The sequence below is a fragment of the Chanodichthys erythropterus genome, chromosome 14 (assembly GCF_024489055.1).
Source record: "Chanodichthys erythropterus isolate Z2021 chromosome 14, ASM2448905v1, whole genome shotgun sequence".
In the NCBI taxonomy this organism is placed as follows: Eukaryota; Metazoa; Chordata; class Actinopteri; order Cypriniformes; family Xenocyprididae; genus Chanodichthys; species Chanodichthys erythropterus.
In genome coordinates, this window is record NC_090234.1 from 34,868,896 (window position 1) to 34,888,890 (window position 19,995).

Genomic DNA, 19,995 nt, shown 5'->3' on the forward strand with positions numbered 1-19,995 from the left:
ATTACTTTCCAAACATCTTGAATTGCTCAACGTTGTAAATGCATTTATTACAATATTCGGCATGAAAGGGTAAATTTCCATATCTGTTTTATATATATATATATATATATTATATATATATATATATTGACATCGTCAATTGAATGATGTTTTGAATAGCTTTATGCCATTGTTTGAAGCAACTGCACGCCATATTTTTATATCAAAATAAACAAGCTTAAAACACTCTTCCTGAAAAACTTTTATTGCTTTTATAGCATTATGCCTCAAATGTTAAATGTACATTGGTTTGGTTTCTTCTTTAAATAAAAGAAAAGTAAAAATATGCATGGTATTATAATGTTATACTAAAACTAAAATTAAAATTAAAACAATGGGAAAAAAACATTAAGATAAAATGTAGAAAGAAAAAATACACATCTTAAGCATAGAATAATGTAAGTAGACTGTTTTTTTTGTAATTGCGCCTTTGAACCATTACATAATTGTGGCATCCATAATTGTAATCATGATTACAAATTTGATTAATTGTGCAGCCCTATGATTTAGCTGTATTTGTGTGGTTAGATGTACTTAGTATTTTTATTTTTATTTTTTTTCACCAATGTTCAATACTCAATAGAGAGCAGGGTGGCCAATATATAAATAATACAATTTAACGATAAACAAAGTTGAACATGTATTTGTCACAATATGTATGCTGACTTGAAATTCGCTGCAACACGTAGGTGGAAGTGTGTTACCCATTGACAAAGGTACAGGGTACTGCTGGATGGTTGTACCACTTTAAAGATGTGACTTTTTCATTTGTTTAAATACATAGTGGTGGAACACTCTAACAGGACCACTGCGCTCTGTTTGCTTTAGATTAGGATTCTTTTACCTTTTAAAATTGAATGTTCCTGTCCTCTACTCTGCTTTGTGTCCTCTTTCCATTTTCTCTCGCTCCTTCTTATCTCTTTAAGCTTTTTCATTCACACATGGCTAACATCAGCACATCAAGAAATAACTATAGCAAACCTCTCATTGCACTTGTGAGAAAAGGAAACAAACTTTTTTATTATTGTTAGTTTTGACAAAGAGCTAACTACACTCCTATGGACATTTAAGCAAGGTTATTTAAATGACTTTGGATGCATGTAACTTTGTTAGATTAGCTTTTTTGTCTGAAGTCGACTGACAATATAAAACTACATTATAAGACATCAATGAGCATAAATCATATTTTATCATTTAGGCATGCAGAATATTGTTCATCCATTGAATTTAGAGAACGTGGGTCTGGTTGTGAACTGCTGAAAATGAATTCATGAAGATTGGCGTTACTCTCTGTATCTATATGATGTTATTTCCCATTTTTATAAAACCATTATCTAATAAACGTATGTAGTTAAAAGGGTCAATTATCATTTTCCATACTAGTACATTACCACCATTAAGGCATTTGTATAGCTTTCTTTTTCAACTTAACATTAAGATTTTTTTTTTTTTTTTTTGCTAGGTAGCTTTATAGCTCCTACAGTACTGTAATAGACAGTGACACATTGACCTTCTCAGTTATATAATCAAAAATTGTGCATTTGCTTGATATAACAGGAAAAGCTTTTTAGGGCGGTTACATGAGAGAGAAAGCAGAGGTTATGTTGATTGTTTTATATATTTATATATTCTATCACAAGCACATTTAAACAAAGATACATTGCAAGCAGCTATTGCCTGAAGTGACTGTTAATGTAATGGCTGATTTCAACACTGGGGCACTTAATGTGTCGAGTCTATTGATTCATACAAAGTGACTCAACTCTGTCATGTGTTTTATGTTTTAGAAGCCTGGTACAGCTTATGATGTATGGTTTAAATACATTTACACCACCAGCAAACATTATTAAATGGACTGTCTTATCTTTGTGTAAAAATAGTGATCAAATCTCATATGTAGTTTTTTTTAAATTAGCAGTTGCTAGAACAGTAAAAGTACATTAGTTGCAAAAACACTGGTTGATCGCTTAGGACTTAGGCTGCGTTTACACTGCAAGTCTTAATGCACAGATCTGATCTTTTGACCACATCCAATGATTTTTTCCCACCTGTTTCCATTCACTTTAGACACAACTGGTATCCAATATCTGTGTTTGCATTAATTCCTGCCCAAAATGATTCCTTTGGTGATTGCTTTACTTTTAGTAACTAAGCTGTTTATTTATAAAATTCACTGGGTAGAGTTTCTATGCTCCTGTTTCTATGTTCGCAATTCTGTTTCCACCTCAATAAAAAAGCTTTAGTGTGAGCACATATTGGCAAACCTGCTTTAAAATATGACATTTAAAGCTATCTTTGTGGGCAGATGCATTTCCCTCGCTTTGTGGTGGCTTGGGGAATCGGATATATGTGTTTAGACAGATGTCCAGATATGTATCTGATTTAAAACCACATTTGAAAGTGCCTCAGAATGGATATGAAATGTATTTTGTAATCTGTAGTGAAATACATTTTAAAAGTTTTAAAACTACCCAGCCATGCACATGTGCAACAAATTCTGATCTGTGTCAGATGTGAGTAAAAAAAATAAATAAAAAGAGTTTATGTCAGTGTAAACGCAGCCTAGACCCCATGACTCACACACTGTTTCTTTTTAGAGTTTAACACTGCCTGAGTCATTAGATGTGTGTGTGTTGCAAATATAAAACTTGGGATTATGGAGTGCTACTGAAATCTTTGGTTGGGCTCAGGTCACAGACACCTAAAAGATGTTAGCAAGAAGGAGGCCATACACATCTTGCATCATGGTGACTTCAGCTGTGAATTGAGCTACCGCTAGGTGTCAGCACTTGCATTAATAAACTGTAAAAAGTTACTAAAATGTAATGACCGTCTAGCATATCAAGTGATCCAGCATGTGACTGATGGTAATCATTGATATGCTGCACTAGAATGAGCCGTTCTGATCTGAATGTGCTGTTTTGTTTAAGAGTTGATGGTTTAAGAGTAAATTGGACACCATCAGATATCAGTTAGCTCAGTTTAGATGGCTTATAATGGAAGCATGTTTTTTATCAAATAGAAGAAATTTATGACAAATTATGTCATTGTTTATTATTATCATATTGTATTTGTATATATATTTTCTTTCTGTGTAACACTAAGCAATTTGGAAGAGCTTTGCAGCTCTTATAATGAGTACTAATATCAATCAGTTTGTTCCTCCAATAATCTTATTGCTTCAGAAGCCATGTGTCATGTCAAATGGACCACTATTATTTGATGTTTTTTTGTTGTTGTTTTTTTGACTGATGTGATAACTCTATGAAGAGTGACATGACACTATTATTTGATGGGTTTTTTTTTTTCTTTTTTCTTTTTTGACCGATGTGATAACTCTATGAACAGTGGTTGTATGCCAAAGAGCAGTGGCACAGAGAACAGATTCTTCTAAATGTATCTTTTTGTGTTCTATTGAAAAAAATAACAGCATCTGTGTTTGGAACGACTTGAAGAATAGTAAATAATGACATCATTTAAATTTCTGTGTGAACTGTTTCTTTAATCAGGCCCTTTCATGGATTTCTCTGATTTTCAGTTACTTTTATTAACCTAAATCTTTATTTTAGAAGCATTGATTTGGTCTCGGAATTACTCTGTGCTGTGAATCAATCATGATAGAAAGTAGTTGCAATAAAATAGAATTTTTTTTTACAATGGCATTTGATTACAAATGCCAATTGTTGTTCTCAAATCAACAGTGATTGTAGTCGCAGCAGATGTTTTCCAATAGGAAGCACACACAGATTAAAGGCTGTTGTGTGCTTGTCTATTTTTTTGCGGTGAAGAGGAGTCACTTGGTTTGAGGCACAATGTTCCTTGCAAGCCAAACTGAACTGAAAGGCAGTCTTTTTACTATTTTTTTCCCTCCGTTGATTAAATGAAGGACATGTTTATATCATGTCTTCACTGGCTGTGATTTTAAGGCTGGCAGTGTGTTTTAAATTGGTTCCTCTTTTATTCTGGGTTTGACTTTTAGTTTAGTTTCGTTTGACGTATAATTTTGGCAGTACCATTATTGTTTTGGTCAGAATAAAGCAGCCCATTTATAGAACATGTTACTCAGTCACTTTCATTGATGTTATAAAATTTGCATTCGAATCCTGTTAGCCCAGCAGTTTTGTTAGAAAGCAAAGAATCCTCCCTTACATTGTTCATGCCAGATCAGAATCATCTAAGGCTAAATTACCACTCCTCCACTGCCCTTACATTTCTCAGTGCATGAGACTCATTTCTCCCTTTTCGTCTCTTACTTTGATTCATATCGGATTGTCGTCTGAAGAAATATAGCATAGGACACTGATTCTCAGCAGCTTTTGCTTCAGGACATCATGCGGCGATCCAACATGAATAAATGTGTAAATGTGAACACACACACACAGTGTTGGGCAGTAATGCATTACTATAGTAATGTGTTACAGTAATAATATAACTTTTTGCAGTAACTACAGTGTAACTAATTACTAATATCATTTCAGTAGTAATATTACAATTACCATCCAAAAAATAGCTTAATGTCATTTTTGTTGCCTCAACCGTTACTGATTTGAATCTATCAATCCAATCATTTCCAGATTCATTTTTGTAACCTTCCCAACTCGCATGTGCAGGAGACGTCACCATTGCAGCAGGCTAGCTTGGAATATGGAAAATCTTACATTCAGCAACTGAAAATATTGACATTGCTTTGATTTTGTCAGGAGATATGATGACAAGAACACCATTGTCAAATGCAAGTTGTGGCATACTTTACTCTGGCATTTCATAGCTTGCCCAACCACATCCCTTTGATCTTGATATACATACCCACCTATTATCAAAAAAAACAAAACAATTACAACCTTATGTGAATTGGTTAGACAACATACGTCATGAAATATAATCGTATCTGGGTAACAGGTGAATTATAGCTACAATTGACATCAAGCTACACATTAGATTAATACTATGCTTTTACTAAACTCACTGTAAACCATGCTTGCAATAACGAATTGTTTGTAGCATTTTAGAATAAGCTAATTGTTACACCTGCTTAGCATTTCTCATGTAAACATCTTTTATTCTTATAAAAAATAGCTCAAATAACATGGAAATCACCTTTTGTGTAACAACTTTTCTCTGTGTTAGTATGTACAGAACAGAAAGTGGAAAAGTAGTGGAACTTCAAGGCAAGGCTGGTTATGAACACGTAATATGAATGTCATTGGCAGCGAATGATCTTCCTCTGAGTCATAACAGCGATCAGGGAAGTGAAAACACAGGGAGACAGCACTGGAAGTGAATATGCTTACCAGATTACATAATGAAATCAAAATAAATAGAAATGATGATTCTTTCTAAAGCAATATGAGCTAAATAATTTAAATATACCCTAACTTTCACATAGAGGCGCACATCCAAAGTCAGAATTTTGAAGATAATTTTTTTGGTTTCACTTGAATTGTGGTAAACTTGAATTGTCACTACCAAGTGACAGCCCTGTTTGCACCAAAATACTGTAGAATTTGACAGGATACAATCATAACATTTTTTCCTCTCTTCTACTGGCTAATAAGGTTAATTATTTTTCTATTCTTCTAATAATGCGCAATTCTTTCATTAGTTGCATTTTACTTGCATTGATTTCAGAGTAGACCCACCAGGGTAGACATTAGACAATCACTGGCATAGAAAGTCCCACGTCTACAAATTTTTACCCATACTTAATATTATAAAACAGATAATTCCAGCCCTGGATGGTGATTGGTCTATGCAGCAGTCCAGATACTAAAATGCACAATGCATTTATAATGATAAACACCCATTGACCACGTTGAGAGGTGTGCCTAACACTGGCCTTTATTTGATTACAATCACAATATAGTAAAGGTTCTTCTAACACTATTTTACTTAATTAAAATAAGCTAAAAGAATCCATTCAGACTGGAATTAATTGGCCTTGATATAGTAGGCAATATCTGTAGTCATTCTTTGTACCAGAATTGTCAATTTTCATTGTTTCCAACCGTAATTGACAAACGTAAAGTCATAATAATGATCGGCTCAAGGTGTAGGATTTAGAATAATCTACGATCCAATTATGAGCTACGTGAGAGGTATCACAATGATTGCAATCAATGCGAATGTAGACCACTTCTTCTTATTCAGGAAAAAAATCCCACAGTGCACTCTAGCCCATTGCATTACAGGGAAGAACACACAGGCCTTAGCAGCATGAATATGTCACAGGGGTTAATGTCAGTCAAGAAACATGCTATATGAATGCAAAAAACACCTTTCTGCAGAATCAGATGTCAACATGCTGGAACAAAAGATGGAGGAATAGTCGAGGGATCTTTCACATAATATTTGATAGGGGATTGAGAAGAGCATTGCATGATCGATAACTTAGTTTGAACTAAAATCTTTTGTGGACTGTAAGGTTCAAGAACCTTTTAAAGGGCTGTTTAAATGTTGTATATGATGTGTGCTGACCAAAGCAAATGCACTTGTGAGCTGGTTTTAAAGTATACTATCAATCCTCCACTTCAGAGATTTTTTTTTACCATTCCTCAGACACTCTTTCACAAGCCACAGTGAAGAACTTGACATCTTCATGAACACAAGAATAGACTTTAAAACATTTTGTTCAGTTTGTGACAATTGCTAGGAAGGAACTAGAAAAAAACCTGACACAAGAAACTTCTTGATCGTTATGATAGCGATTACCATGAACGTAAAAGATCATTTCGGTCTGGTTTTGTGTGCGTCTGGGCTGTAGAAATGGAAAAGTGTTTCAGTCACTCTCTATCTTTGCCAGTGCTGAAGATCTATTCTGGGGACAAGCACTGCAGCGTTTACTCAGGCAGTTAGGCTATCACAAGTCTCCCCGCTGGGACTCAGTCATCCTGTCTCACAGATAAAGCTCTTTTGTTTCCCCTGCTATCAAACCTCAACTCTGATAGAACTCTGATGGAGGGGCTGCATCAATTTGTGTTTAGAAACCAACAAATCTCAGGTGATTGCATTTGTAACCATTTTTTAATTTAAATGGTTAATTATCTCAGACATTTGTCTGACATGCATTAATTTGAATAAGGAAATTAAGTATATATAGAAATAAAATATCTTGGATACCTTTTTTGACTTGGGCCAGTATAAACAACAGCCCAGAAAACCCTAGCTACTGCATAGCAACATCCTAAAAACTCTCGGATAACTTAGTCAACACATATCAATGCCATGGAAGGCCAGCGTTGTGCAATATAGCATTGTGACTGTGACTTTTACAGGAAAAAGCACACCTATATTTTCTTGATTTGCTTTAAAATGCAAAAAATACATTGTGCCTTTGTGTCATTGTGTTCTCATGGTGTCTTTCATTTTCCCCCCTTTTTTCAAATCTACAGGTTGATTCATGGCGGACAACTTTTAAATGGTTTAGCTGGTCCTACCATTATGAGTGCCGGTCCTCTCCTTTCTACTACTTGGTTTGCTCCTGATCAGAGGGCAACGGCCACCGCTATTGCATCACTTATTGGCTACCTGGGGTCAGCCTGTGCCTTTCTGATTGGTCCATTAGCTGTCCCTGCACCCAATGACACTGAGAAATTAGGAAGCACCATCTACTGGAACCAAAACCACATAGGAGACAGGATACAGTTTGTTCTTTATGCAGGTACGGTGTTTTCAGCTGACAATCCAGCAACAGCATTCTTTCTGAATAAATATTAAACTATTTTAAGCTTTTGCCATATAGAAAAGCAATCACAAGAAAGCCATCCATGTTGGCTCTCCAAATACCACAATCAAACGTCTTAACGTAGTTTGCGTTCAACCTCGCTATAAAGATTGCCTCACATTGTTCTGCTTAACTGATTCAGAAAATTAAAACATTTAGAGAGAGAGAAATTTTACTTATAATAGATTGATACTCTGTCTCTGTTTAAATTGAAAGATGTTGCCTTTACGTTCATACATAGAAAAGACATTGATTTGCTTGTAGTTTAGAAGTCATTGTGACACTTACTGCAACATTGGGCCACTTACTGCAACATTGGGCATCAAGATGCAGCCACATGCACTGGATTTTGACATACTGAAGAAAAACTCCACACGTACTCCAAAGGCCTTCTGAAGTGAAGCAATGCATTTGTGTAAGAAAAATATCCATATTTAACACGTTATAAAGTAAAACAACTAGCTTCCAGCCAAACTGATTTTGCTTGCATCTAAAGCATAACTTGCACAACGTACTACTGGTATTATGCTACACCATGACGTACTATGTTGCGTAAGTTGCGCTTATCCGTATGACTGTTTGGCGTCATCAGGGATTTCTTATTTAAGTAAAGTAACCAGAATAAAATAACTATTATTCCTCATGATGAGGTTTAAAATACTGTAATTTCTTTCTTACTTGGCTTATCTAATATCTAATAGTTACTTTTCTTAAATGAGAGTGTCTCGATGACGTATCCAGCCTACAAATGCAACCTCCGGAGGATGCAGCCTTCGAAATGAGACGCAATCTCCAAAATGCTTTAGCTGATTCAAACCAAACTTGGTTTGTGTTATGACAAACATAACACAATCTGAGGGTACCTGCACAGTTTTGGCACAGTGCCTCCTAGTGCTCAGGAAAATTTTGGGTGTCGACCATTTTGAATTTTTGTTGTAAAATGTTATATTTTATGAATGCTTTGGGGTATCATTACCAAACTCAGTAAGTGTCATCGGCACCATGCCCTGTACTGAAAATGTTTTGAGAGAAGCACCACCTTGTAGTCATATTAAATTATTAATTATTATTATTATTTTTTAAACACTTTTAGTCTGTATAATTCATAAACACAACTTCATTCTTTATAAATCTCTCCAACAGTGTGTAATGTTAGCTTTAGCCACAGAGCACTATCAAACTCATTCAGAATCAAGGTAAACATCCAGATAAATACCATACTTACGCGATTAGACATGCTGCAAACACTTTGTAAAGATCCATTTTGAGGGTAATATTAGCTATGTGAACTTTGTTTATGCTGTTTAAAGCAGTCGGGAGCTCGGGGGGTGGGGAGCACGAGAATTTAAAGGAGCCGCAGCATGAATCGGCGCATATTTAATGATACCCCAAAATAGGCAGTTAAAAAAATGAATAAAAAAAAATCTATGGAGTATTTTGAGCTTAAACTTCACAGACACATTCTTAGACTTAGACACCTTAGACTTGTATTACATCTTTTGAAAACATGTTCTACGGCACTTTTAATAAATCTGTATTTTATGACTGAAAGTATAGATTTATAGAAACAGTACTGTAGAAATTAACTAGCTAAATAAAAGTGTGATCTGTCCAAGAAAACTGCACTTATTTTATCATGTGGACAGTGCCCAGGAGGACACAAAATTTAGGAACTCAACCTGAAGCCTGTTCTGGCAGAGACAGTGCATCTGGTTTTGAGATATTGTATGCCAAATTTATTGTCTACCTCAATGCTCAATAATGAATTTGGTCGCACCGTCACAGATTCCAGCAGTGGATGAGCTCATTGGAAAGCAGGAGCTTTTCGTGTACTAGGGTTAATGAGCTGATCAGTTGTTTCATTGTGCATTTCCTCCCTCTACAGGATTGTAATAAATCTGCTAGACTCATGGTTAACTCTAGATTAATGTGAGCCATCTAATGACCGTTAATGATGTTGGTTTGGATGCTACTCCATCTCTCATTAATTTGAATTTAGTATCTGAAAATTGCACTGGAATGCCAGGCGCGTTAAGCTCTTTTTCTAATTAACAGAGATAGATTAAGTCTGAATCCGTAAAATCTTTGTGAGATTTGATGTTGACACTGTGGCCGCATGATAAATGTTGTGTTGTTTTTTTTTTTGTTTTTTTTTTTTTGTGAACTTGCAGAGTTTGCGATGATTGCAGCACTTTTCGTGGTTGTGCTGTTCTACTTCCCATCCAGACCGCCCATCCCTCCCAGCGTGGCAGCGGCTAGCCAACGTCTCAGCTACAGGAGCAGTATCTGCAGGCTACTGAGGTATAACAATGATCCTTCTTTACCAGACTGCTGTAACTGTTTTGAAAAGAGATTTGTTAAAGGAATGGAGGTTTGGAAGTAGGACATTAAAATAAAGTCTTCTACACTTACACAGAGAAGTAACTGTGCACCACTAATTGGTTCTTGTGCCTGTTACAGCACCCCAGGTTAAAATGCAGATGCACTGAAAACTACAGTATATTGGTCAAAATCATTGAATAACTTTGATCTATTTCACACAGAGCAGGTTTTAAACAGTTTGAATACACTAACGTTCAAATGTTTGGTGCTTGTATGATATTTTATCGATTTAAAAATGCTCATCAAGGATGCATTTATTTTGTTAAAAAAATAAAAATGTTAGAAATGTAATGTAACAGCATTTATATGAAACAGAAAAATTTTGTAACAATATAAGTCTTTCACTTATGATCAATATACTGCATACTTGCTAAATAAAAGAAAGAATTTCTTTCAGAAAAAAAACCTCACTGACCCCAAACTTTACTGTGAAATAATACAGTACTGCATATTTCACAAGTCATATTGAATACTTTGGTACATTTTTCTTCTTGAATCGCTAACTGCCATTGTTCTATGGAAAAGAGCAACTGAGCAATATTCTGCTAAATATCTGCTTTTGTGTTCTTCTGACGACAAACCACCTGATTCGGAATGGCATAAGAATGAATAAATGTTTTAAAAAACCTGGCCCTTTAAAAATCCAATTGCAAAAATTCAAACATTTGAAAAGACCTAAACACAATATTAACTGTATTTGTGTATGGATTTAGAGCATGAATATCAGTGTTCCTCATTGGCATTCAAAAGAGATTTTGCACTGGGCATATCTGCACATGGACACAAAAATGGACATCTGTTATTTTCGGCCTTTTGTAACCTCCAGATACTGTCTCCCTGATCTCAGCACGGTCTCTGAAGTTTTACTATTGCTTTTACAAAAGAGAATCTTAATGAACAGGATCTTGTCATTTTGCCACTCACCATATGCTTTGGTTGTCATTTAATACACATCAAAGACATCAAAGATCCTTTCCCTGCAGATTAATTACCAAGCCTTATGATGTCACATGCTGACCATCCTTAATTAATAGAACATCTTAATCTGTACACTTAGAAACCCAGTGAAGTTCATCAAGGCCAGTGTGACCACAGTGGCATTGTTACAGCTAGTCAGAATCCTCTTGATGTAGTCTCACCCGCAACGCTTGGGGAGGGTGATATTCACAGCTCAGAGGAAGCCATTCCTGCTTTGAATATGTTCTCACATCAACACTAGAGGAATTGGCTGAAATGTGTGGACTGGAAAGGTCTGTTGAACTTCACTTTTGCAGAGAGTCTGCAGTTCGACCCCCTCTGAGGAACGCCAAAACTTTCCCACTCACAGCAGAGCTGAAAGCAAAGAGAAGAACAAACATGAATGGACGGAGTTACCCTATCAAGACTGTAATGCTGTCTGGAGTCTCTCCGATAGGCAGAGTTCCAGTAGCCGTTTTACATTTGTATCTGAATGAAGCAGCAGATTGGTAGAGCTTTGTAAAACCGCTAGTCTACAGGGACAGTTCATTGGATACGGACTGGGTTTGTGCGATCATGATTGTATTTCACCTCCAGTCTCTGAACTCCTAAGTCCTTGGCTCACCTTACTTTGCTAAATCTTTAACGTTTTCAAGCCAGATTTGCTTGTTGCAGAGAGCATCATAATTTCATTGTTCTTTTAAAGGAACCATTATCCAGCATTTGATTACTGCACTAACAGTGATGATAGAATAGTTTTAGTATTAATGGACTGTGTGTTAAAAATGACTATGTCTTGCACAGTCCTCTTCTTGGGGTATTAGATCCCAACGGGGCCTGCCAAGGACAAATGGCACTTAGCTGATGATCCTTCTGGCTTGATGGCTCCCCCAAACCTGTCAAAGGAAAGGAAAGAAAGGCTTTCTCATCATATCCCATAATCTAAATAAGCTCTTGGTGGGAAAAAAAGCTGCATGGATATCGATCTCCCCAGCTGTGAGGTTAATAAAGGGGTTACAGTTGGGAGAAAGGGTTCTCCATCAACACCTTTTTTTTGCCATTGCCTTCTTTAAGGCTGCTATGAGACACTGAAAGCATGCTTTGATTTCTCCACACACTTTCCTGTTAATAGACTGTAGATGGTAGAACTTCCTTCACTTCTAGCAATTCATACCTGGAGGTAATTATGAGTAGCGTGACACGTAACTCAAATTGTCGACAAGTAATTCATTTACTTTTAGCCCGCCAATAATTAGCATCTTTGCTTCCTCCTGGTCAGTTTTTTTATAATAGTGGCTGGATGGCACCCTAAACCCTCACAGTCTTCCTCTGAGTCCGCACTTTTGTGACGTAATGCCGCTTTGACTGCCGGGTAAAGTCAAAGAATATGAACATTCAAAGAACGTTCCATTGCAACACCGGCGCCCAGCAGCAGCCCTGCGTTTCCACCATTTTGTGGTGAAAGCAGGTCGGCAGTTCACTAGTTTCTATGGCAACATCAGCTGCTTTGTTAAAACAAAACGTACATTAAAGCTGAAATCCTACCTGAATGATGATAATACAGAATAAAATACTATCACTAGTGATCATCAAATCCTTTTAACAGTTTATTTTACAGACTTTGTGTTTGTCTTCCACTTTTTTCACAAAAACTTTGCTCTCTGGAAACCCAGTCAGTTTGGGTTAAAATTCTTTAAAAGATCTATTTATTAGCATTAGGCTCATATATACTGAATTAATACCAACATATGAAATTAAAGGGGACCTATTATGCCCCATTTTACCAGATGTAAAATAAGTCTCTGATGTCCCCAGAGTGTGTATGTGAAGTTTTAGCTCAAAATTCCTCACAGATAATTTTTTTATAGCATGTTAAAATTGCCACTTTTTGGGGTTGAGCAAAAACGAGCCGTTTCAGTGTGGTCCCTTTAAATGCAAATGTGCTGCTGTGCTTGGCCTGAGAGGGCGGAGCTTCACTAGCTGATTCTCCAGTGTCAGGAGTCAGGACGCACTATAATGTCAGAAACTGCTAATATATGTTGCATGGCGATAGAACAGGTATAGTTTAGTTCAATTACGGATATAACTTATATTGTCTTCTTGTTTTCATCCACTATATTAGTACAGGCCTGTTGTACCGTCCGAATGATGGCCAAATTTTTTTAGATGAGATTTATAACGTTTATTGTACTTCACACAAAAGATGAAGCGTCTGTTATCACTCTAGAAAATCACTGTAAGAGCTTGATAAAACACTGCAAGTGTGCATTAAATATTATCCATAAACTCTCTCTTTTTCCCTTGTATTATCATCACCAACAAACATTGCGAATTACACAGAAACACCTGTTACAACTAACAGTACACAAATATATGAAGACCTTATGCCTTTCGGGTGGTGCTTAATAAACTTTATACCCGTAAATAAACTCAGATGAACTGTAATAAAGTGCCCTCACCTTCATTACTGCCATATCCAGTATCATTCTGGAGACTGTAAGCTGGATCACGAACAGTTTTTACTTGTATATCCTTGAGTAGCACATTTTTAGCACAGTCTCTGTTTTGTATTGTCCCTTTGTATTGACATTCGTTCACAAAGCAGTGTGAAATGATTCACGCAGACATACAAATTTCGGTAGAGTTGAGGGAGCATTTTCCTGGAAAACCAAGTTAATCCACCTCGTTTTCAGCAGCTCAGATTTAAGGAGTAAATGGAGAGAGCTATGTGGATTAATCCATCCAGCTACAGAACACCTAAAACTCTTGGGAGAGATTCTCGTCAGTGCAGCAATGGCGGACTCGCTGTGAACGCGCTCAGGACGGGTCTATGTTCAAACTTCAGTGCCTGTCAACATTTGTGGGCGGGGCCTGTGGCTTTTGTGACCTCACACTGCCAGGGATCTGGAAACGGCTTGTTCTGAGACACTGCTTATGATTTATGGGGATTAAAAAAAAGGAGTGGGTGGATTTTTATCACTATAGGGTGGTTGTGTACACACACTGCCAACACACATTTATGTCCAAACACCATGCAAAAGTGAATTTTGCATAATAGGTCCCCTTTGAATTAAGTACATGTATCAGAAAAATTGGGAATGTTGGACAATAAATATATGAATATAACAGCTTGATTTAGCAGTTTTGTATAATGTCCGTTAAAATGGAATTACCATATGTCCATAAAATGGAAATACTCAATAAAGTAGGCTAACTACGTTACCTCAGATGGTTGAATGGTTGGATTCTGGTAAAATAAAACTTATATAAGACAATACATCATTTACTGTAGGAGCCATACAATTTACTAACTAACTAATTACCGTAAAATTTTACTAATTGTGACTTAATTTAAAAAACTGTTCTATTGCGCTTCTGATTTGGCAGTGAAATTCACAGATTTTGGGTGTGTAAGATGTGAAGGATTCTATGGTCCAGTTAGTATTTTCACTCCATAATGGTGGGGGGTGGGGGGGGGGGGTAATAGTAGTAGTGTATCTCAATATGCACTTCTCCCTGATAAGCGTACGCACACACATCACCCAGAGCAAGAGCATGTCCATCGATGGGATTTGGTCGGGATACCGAAGCCAAGAGATTTTTCAACAATGGCTGTGTCCCAATTCAGGGGCTGAGGTGTTAGATTGCAACGTAAGAAAGAAATTACAATATTTTACACCTCAGAATGAATATCAGTCAATTTTATTATGGTTACTTTTCTTAAATAAGACATACTTGATGAAATATTCAGCCTTCAAATGCGACCTCTGGAGGACGCAGCCTCCGAAATGAGACGCAGCTCCTGTCACCAAAGGAGTGTGTTTTTGGTTGTGAGGGAAAGATTACCTTCTTCAGCTTCCCAAAGAACCCAGCATTAAGGGAACAGAGGATGAAGTTTGTTTTTCCAAGGCGGCAACAGAGTTGTCACAGCTTGCAGACAATCTCTACGCAAAAGCATCACGCGCTCGTGACTCTTTAGCTCTGCCCAGGAGCTCTGCTTTTTTCGGAAAGACTCGGTATAGCATATCTATCTTTTATAAATATGATAAAACTGAAGACTTCCAAGATATGAAGGATGCAATAATACTCTATATGTACTCAAGATTAACATGAGATTCGCAGAAACTGTGTGTGATTTATAATCTTAATATCTCAATTTTGCACAAGCCTAATTTTGCACAAGGTCTAATCTGTTTGTGCATGTTCACACTTTTATTGGAACCATTATCCATTGTTTGATTTCTGCGGTAAAAGTGATGATATAATAGTATTAGTGTTGATGGACGTGGTGTTAAAAATGGCTGTCTTACATAATCTTGATTTTGTGGTATTAGATCCCAATAGAACAGTCAAACTTTTTTTATAACTAAGTGTGAAAACAGGGTAACACTTTAGTATAGGGAACACATATAAACTATTAACTAAGTTTTTTCCCTCAATAAACTCCTAATTTACTGCTTATTAATAATGTAGTTGTTAAGTTTAAGTATTGGGTCGGATTAAGAATGTTGAATAAGGTCATGCAGAATAAGGCATTAATATGCGCTTAATGAGTGCTAATAAACAGCCAATATTCTTGTAATATGCATGATAATAAGCAACTAGTTAAAAGACCTTAAAATAAAGTGTTACCGAAAACAGCCTTAAAGACTCAAATACCAAGAACCAAACTGCAATGAGTAAATTCCATAAAGCACACAAAAGATAAACAAAGCATCTTTGGAGAGCTCTCATGATTGGTTTCAGATGCTTTGTTTTATAGGGGGGTAAGTTGGGGAGACACTGTTTGAGACTCTTGAGGGAAAAATAGAGAGAGAAGGGAGGGTGATTGTAATTGGGTTGGGACTGATTGGAGGCCTGCCAGAAGGTGCACATAAAGGCTGATTCCACAAAGGGATTCTCGACCTGTTTCAGTCTTGACTACAGCAATCCAGCGACTGGATAGATGCTCATAAAAATGCTAATACATGAAGAAAAAGCATCCCTCATAGCAAGGGATTTTTGTATCGGGGCAGGATTACCACAAAATTGACAGTACACTAAACCATGCACTGTGCTTGTATTAATGCTTGTATCTACAGACCAACTTTGTTGTTGCTTAGCTTCAAGAAGGATTTGTTGGCAAATAACACTTGCTATTGAATCTCATAGATAATGTTATGAAATCGTAAAATTTCAGCTGTGCCCTGCAGATATATGATTTATTAAAAACATGCAGATACTGATATTATGCATAGCTTTGCCCAGTGTGTCAGTTAGATTTAATTAGATGTTCGAAACAATTCCTACTTGGCCAAACTCTCAATATGAAGGTCTATATTACCTAAAGAAAGCTGTCTGTTAACATTGCATGTTCACTGGTGCATTTGCATCATTTTTTCAGATGAAAGTTGACTTCTTTTTTTTTTTTTTTTTTCTTTTTTTTTTTTTTTTGATAATGTGCAGTGTCCTCTTAAGAATCATATTTGGTTGAGGAAGCTAAATCAATGAAAGACAAAGCGCATGTCTTTATTCTAACATTATGCTTCCCTGATATCTGCATCTGCTATCAGTTCTGTGTATTTTCTGTATTCGGGAGACTTTTATCTCTCTGTCACTGGGCTGCAAGGTAGGATAAATGTTTTTTGTGAAAGGCTGGAAGGCATAGGAAGGAAACTGTACAATATTTGACTCTGTGTGAGATGCACAAGCTTTGATGTTCAGTTTCATGACAGTTCTGAAAGATCTGTTGCTCTTTCAAAAATGGGAGTCATACACTGTCAAAATACAGCCTTGTATCTTAAAGTGCTTTCATAGTGCTCTATTGCTAAAAGTTTTCATAAATCTTCATCTTTGCTTTTGCTTTTTCAGCAACATGCGTTTCCTGATGATAGCGCTCGCCTACTCCGTGCCCACAGGGGTTGTTGCCGGCTGGGCTGGTGTGTTGGACATGATTTTAACTCCTGTTAAAATCAGCCAGGTAAGACGTATTCCTTGCTTGGCCCATTTAGATGATACATTATAAGTAATCATAAGGTTTCCAGGAAAAGAAGAATTACAAATATAATGACCTGTTTATTTGTTTATTCAGAATTGGGCCATTCCCATATGTTTCTACATATTTTTCCACTCAATTATGTCGTAATAAGATGTTATGTCATTTAGACAATATATTTTCTCCTAACAAGATGCTATGTTGTTAAAATGACACTTTTCTCATTAAAAACAACACATTTTCTCATAATAACGAGTTATTAAAGTTAAAACGATATGTTTTTTTTTCATAATAATGAGATAGTGTGTCAGTAAAATGATATATTTTCTCATAATAACAACATATTGTCATCAAAACGATATGCCTTTCCCATTATAACGAGATATTATATCGTTAAACGAGATTATTTTTTTTTTTGTACATGACATGACAAAGTGGGAAATTTATCGCAGTCCCTGTGGGCCTTTATGGCAGTCCCTGTGTTGTCACATCCGGCTTCAATTTGTAACATAATTAAATTTCCGCCTGCATTATTGTCAATGGACGGTCGTCACTTTTGACAAGAAAATTAAATTGGTTGATCATGATAATAACCAACAGTATTTCAAACATTTTTTAGCTTTACATGATATCCGACCATGTGTGTAATCTTCCATTTCAATGTGCAACATTATGGGAACGAGGCGATTGCCAACGCTGCCGCTGTTGCCAGAGTTATGAGATAAAAAATTATCTGCACGCTGCTCAAGTTACTGCTGGAAGAATAATTAGAATACATTCGTTTTATTTTTAATGTTGTTGTTTTTATTGTAGAAGCATTATGTTTAATCTCCAATCTGTCTACAATATAATGCTGTCCAATCATTGCACTCAAACCAGGAGGATTTAACTCATTTAAGATGATCAAACCAGTTATATGTGAATAATTGACTCTGGGCTGGAAATATTTCTTTATTGAAGGAACAACTTCAGTTTGATTTAACACTTGATGATTGTATTGGAAAGTAAAGTAAGTGCATGAAAGCAGCATGAACATTATTATTGTTTAATTTGTACAGTCTTTACTCATAATTAATATTTTATGGAATGCATAACCTTGTCAAATACTAATACTGTGTAATGTGATATATCGTTTGTATTCAATTCTTGCATTTCTTTAATAAAACGATTGTCAGACTCAATAGTCAGAAGTATTGTGCACACACATACAGTAGGCTTTAGCGTGCCTCTTTAAATAATGAAATATGCATCAGAATAATGTGACAGCATTTTTCTTTGTTTCATCATACCCGACTAATGTTTATAAACTGTTGTTTATGTGTTTTGATGAAGTATCTGTGATGAACTGTACATCAATAAATCACAACAATACCCTTCTATGGGCACTGCCATTGATACAAGCTACAGCAAAGATATTTTACTATATGAAGCTTCCACTTTTTGAACGTAGACTGTGATAAAGGCCTTTTTCCCAAATTGTCACATCACGTGACGTACATAATATATTATTATGAGAAAATGTATTGTTTAAACAACATATCTTGTTATTACAACATAATTGAGTGGAAAAATAATATGTGGTAGCAATGCACCACCGTATGTTTCAATATATTGAGTGGGTCCGAAGTAATCAGATGTGTAAATCATTTGCACATTCAATGGGTTTATGATCAAAATGAAATGTAATTCCCCTAGATTAAATGGTTATTGACTCTGTTGACTATAATTAACCCTGGGTGTTCAAACACACATTGAAGTATTGAGTACTCTGACTAAAATACTGTTTGCCTTTCTATACTTTCTCATTTAAAAAACTGACAGGCCTGAATGGGTGGACTTTGAACTTCAAAACAAGCTGTTAAAAACATCTAATTATAGTTTTAAAAAATCCAAATCTATCCACATGAAGATTGCCCTCTCCAGCCGTTCCCTCTCCAAACAGAGCTCATCAGAATCTAATCAAACATACATGCTCAAGACGCTTTTATTTGCATACTCACAAAAGTACTTCATCTTTGATGGGCCAACCACAGCTTAATGAGATGAGCTCTCCACCTCAGAGTTTCTGATTCTCCCCAGCCTCCTCACATTTGCATCTGAAATGTTAGAGTTATGGGCCAAAGCAATCACACAGCATTCTGTGCCCAGCTGAATTATGGGCTTGCGGGGACAAAGATGTTGTTTTCATGTCTTGTAGCTTCTTTTCCAGGTAAACTAGGTGGTCTTTGAACGGGTATTGGAAAGAAAATCATGCAAGTTGAAGATAGAAGGCCTTTTTCCACAATATGTCTTTGCTGCCAAAGCCATTGTGAGACTAATTTGAATTTTCCGTCTTCTCATTCAAGTCTCAGTTCTTTTTTTAACAACAATTGAAAGCATACGCCGCAAGCATTTCCTTCTCCCATTTTAATATTTCACTGTTGTTGAGAAGGTCTTTTTTCCATGTCATTTAATCTGGTTGAAGAGAAATAAGTGTTATCAGACAAACTGAAATTATATATAGATTTCTAAAAGAATTGTAAAAAACAAAAAACAAAACAAACAAACAAAAAAAGGCAGCAGTGAATTGATATTCCTCTAACATTCTGGTTGGGGATTTGTTCCAAATCCAAAACTTTAAGTATTAAACTTCAACAATTAATTCAGCCTGGATAACTTTGAAAACCTGGCATTGAAAAAACTTAATTAAGAATTACTGTAGAATTCATAAACCTTGGCTTTGGTGGTAACACTTTACAATAAGGTTGTATGTATTGTAGGGTTGTCAAATGTACCGACTTTGGTACCAACTCAGTTCTGAAATGTTAAAAATGTTTCAATACCATTATTTCCCCCTAACATTTTAAGCACTGTTGAGCGGATTTTTAAACACCTCTGATAGGCCATTGTGTTCACGTGCTCAACAGATACGTCTGTGATTGTC

General features: G+C 36.0%; 1 protein-coding gene across 1 annotated transcript in view; it reads left to right on the plus strand.

Annotated features, from left to right (window-relative positions):
- Positions 1–19,995, plus strand: part of slc49a4 (solute carrier family 49 member 4) — a 49,509-nt gene that overhangs the window by 4,315 nt on the left and 25,199 nt on the right. The window contains exons 3-5 of the mRNA XM_067410002.1: positions 7,428–7,696; positions 9,931–10,060; positions 16,949–17,057. Coding sequence (XP_067266103.1) covers positions 7,428–7,696; positions 9,931–10,060; positions 16,949–17,057 — 508 coding nt within the window. The remainder of the gene's footprint in view (positions 1–7,427; positions 7,697–9,930; positions 10,061–16,948; positions 17,058–19,995) is intronic.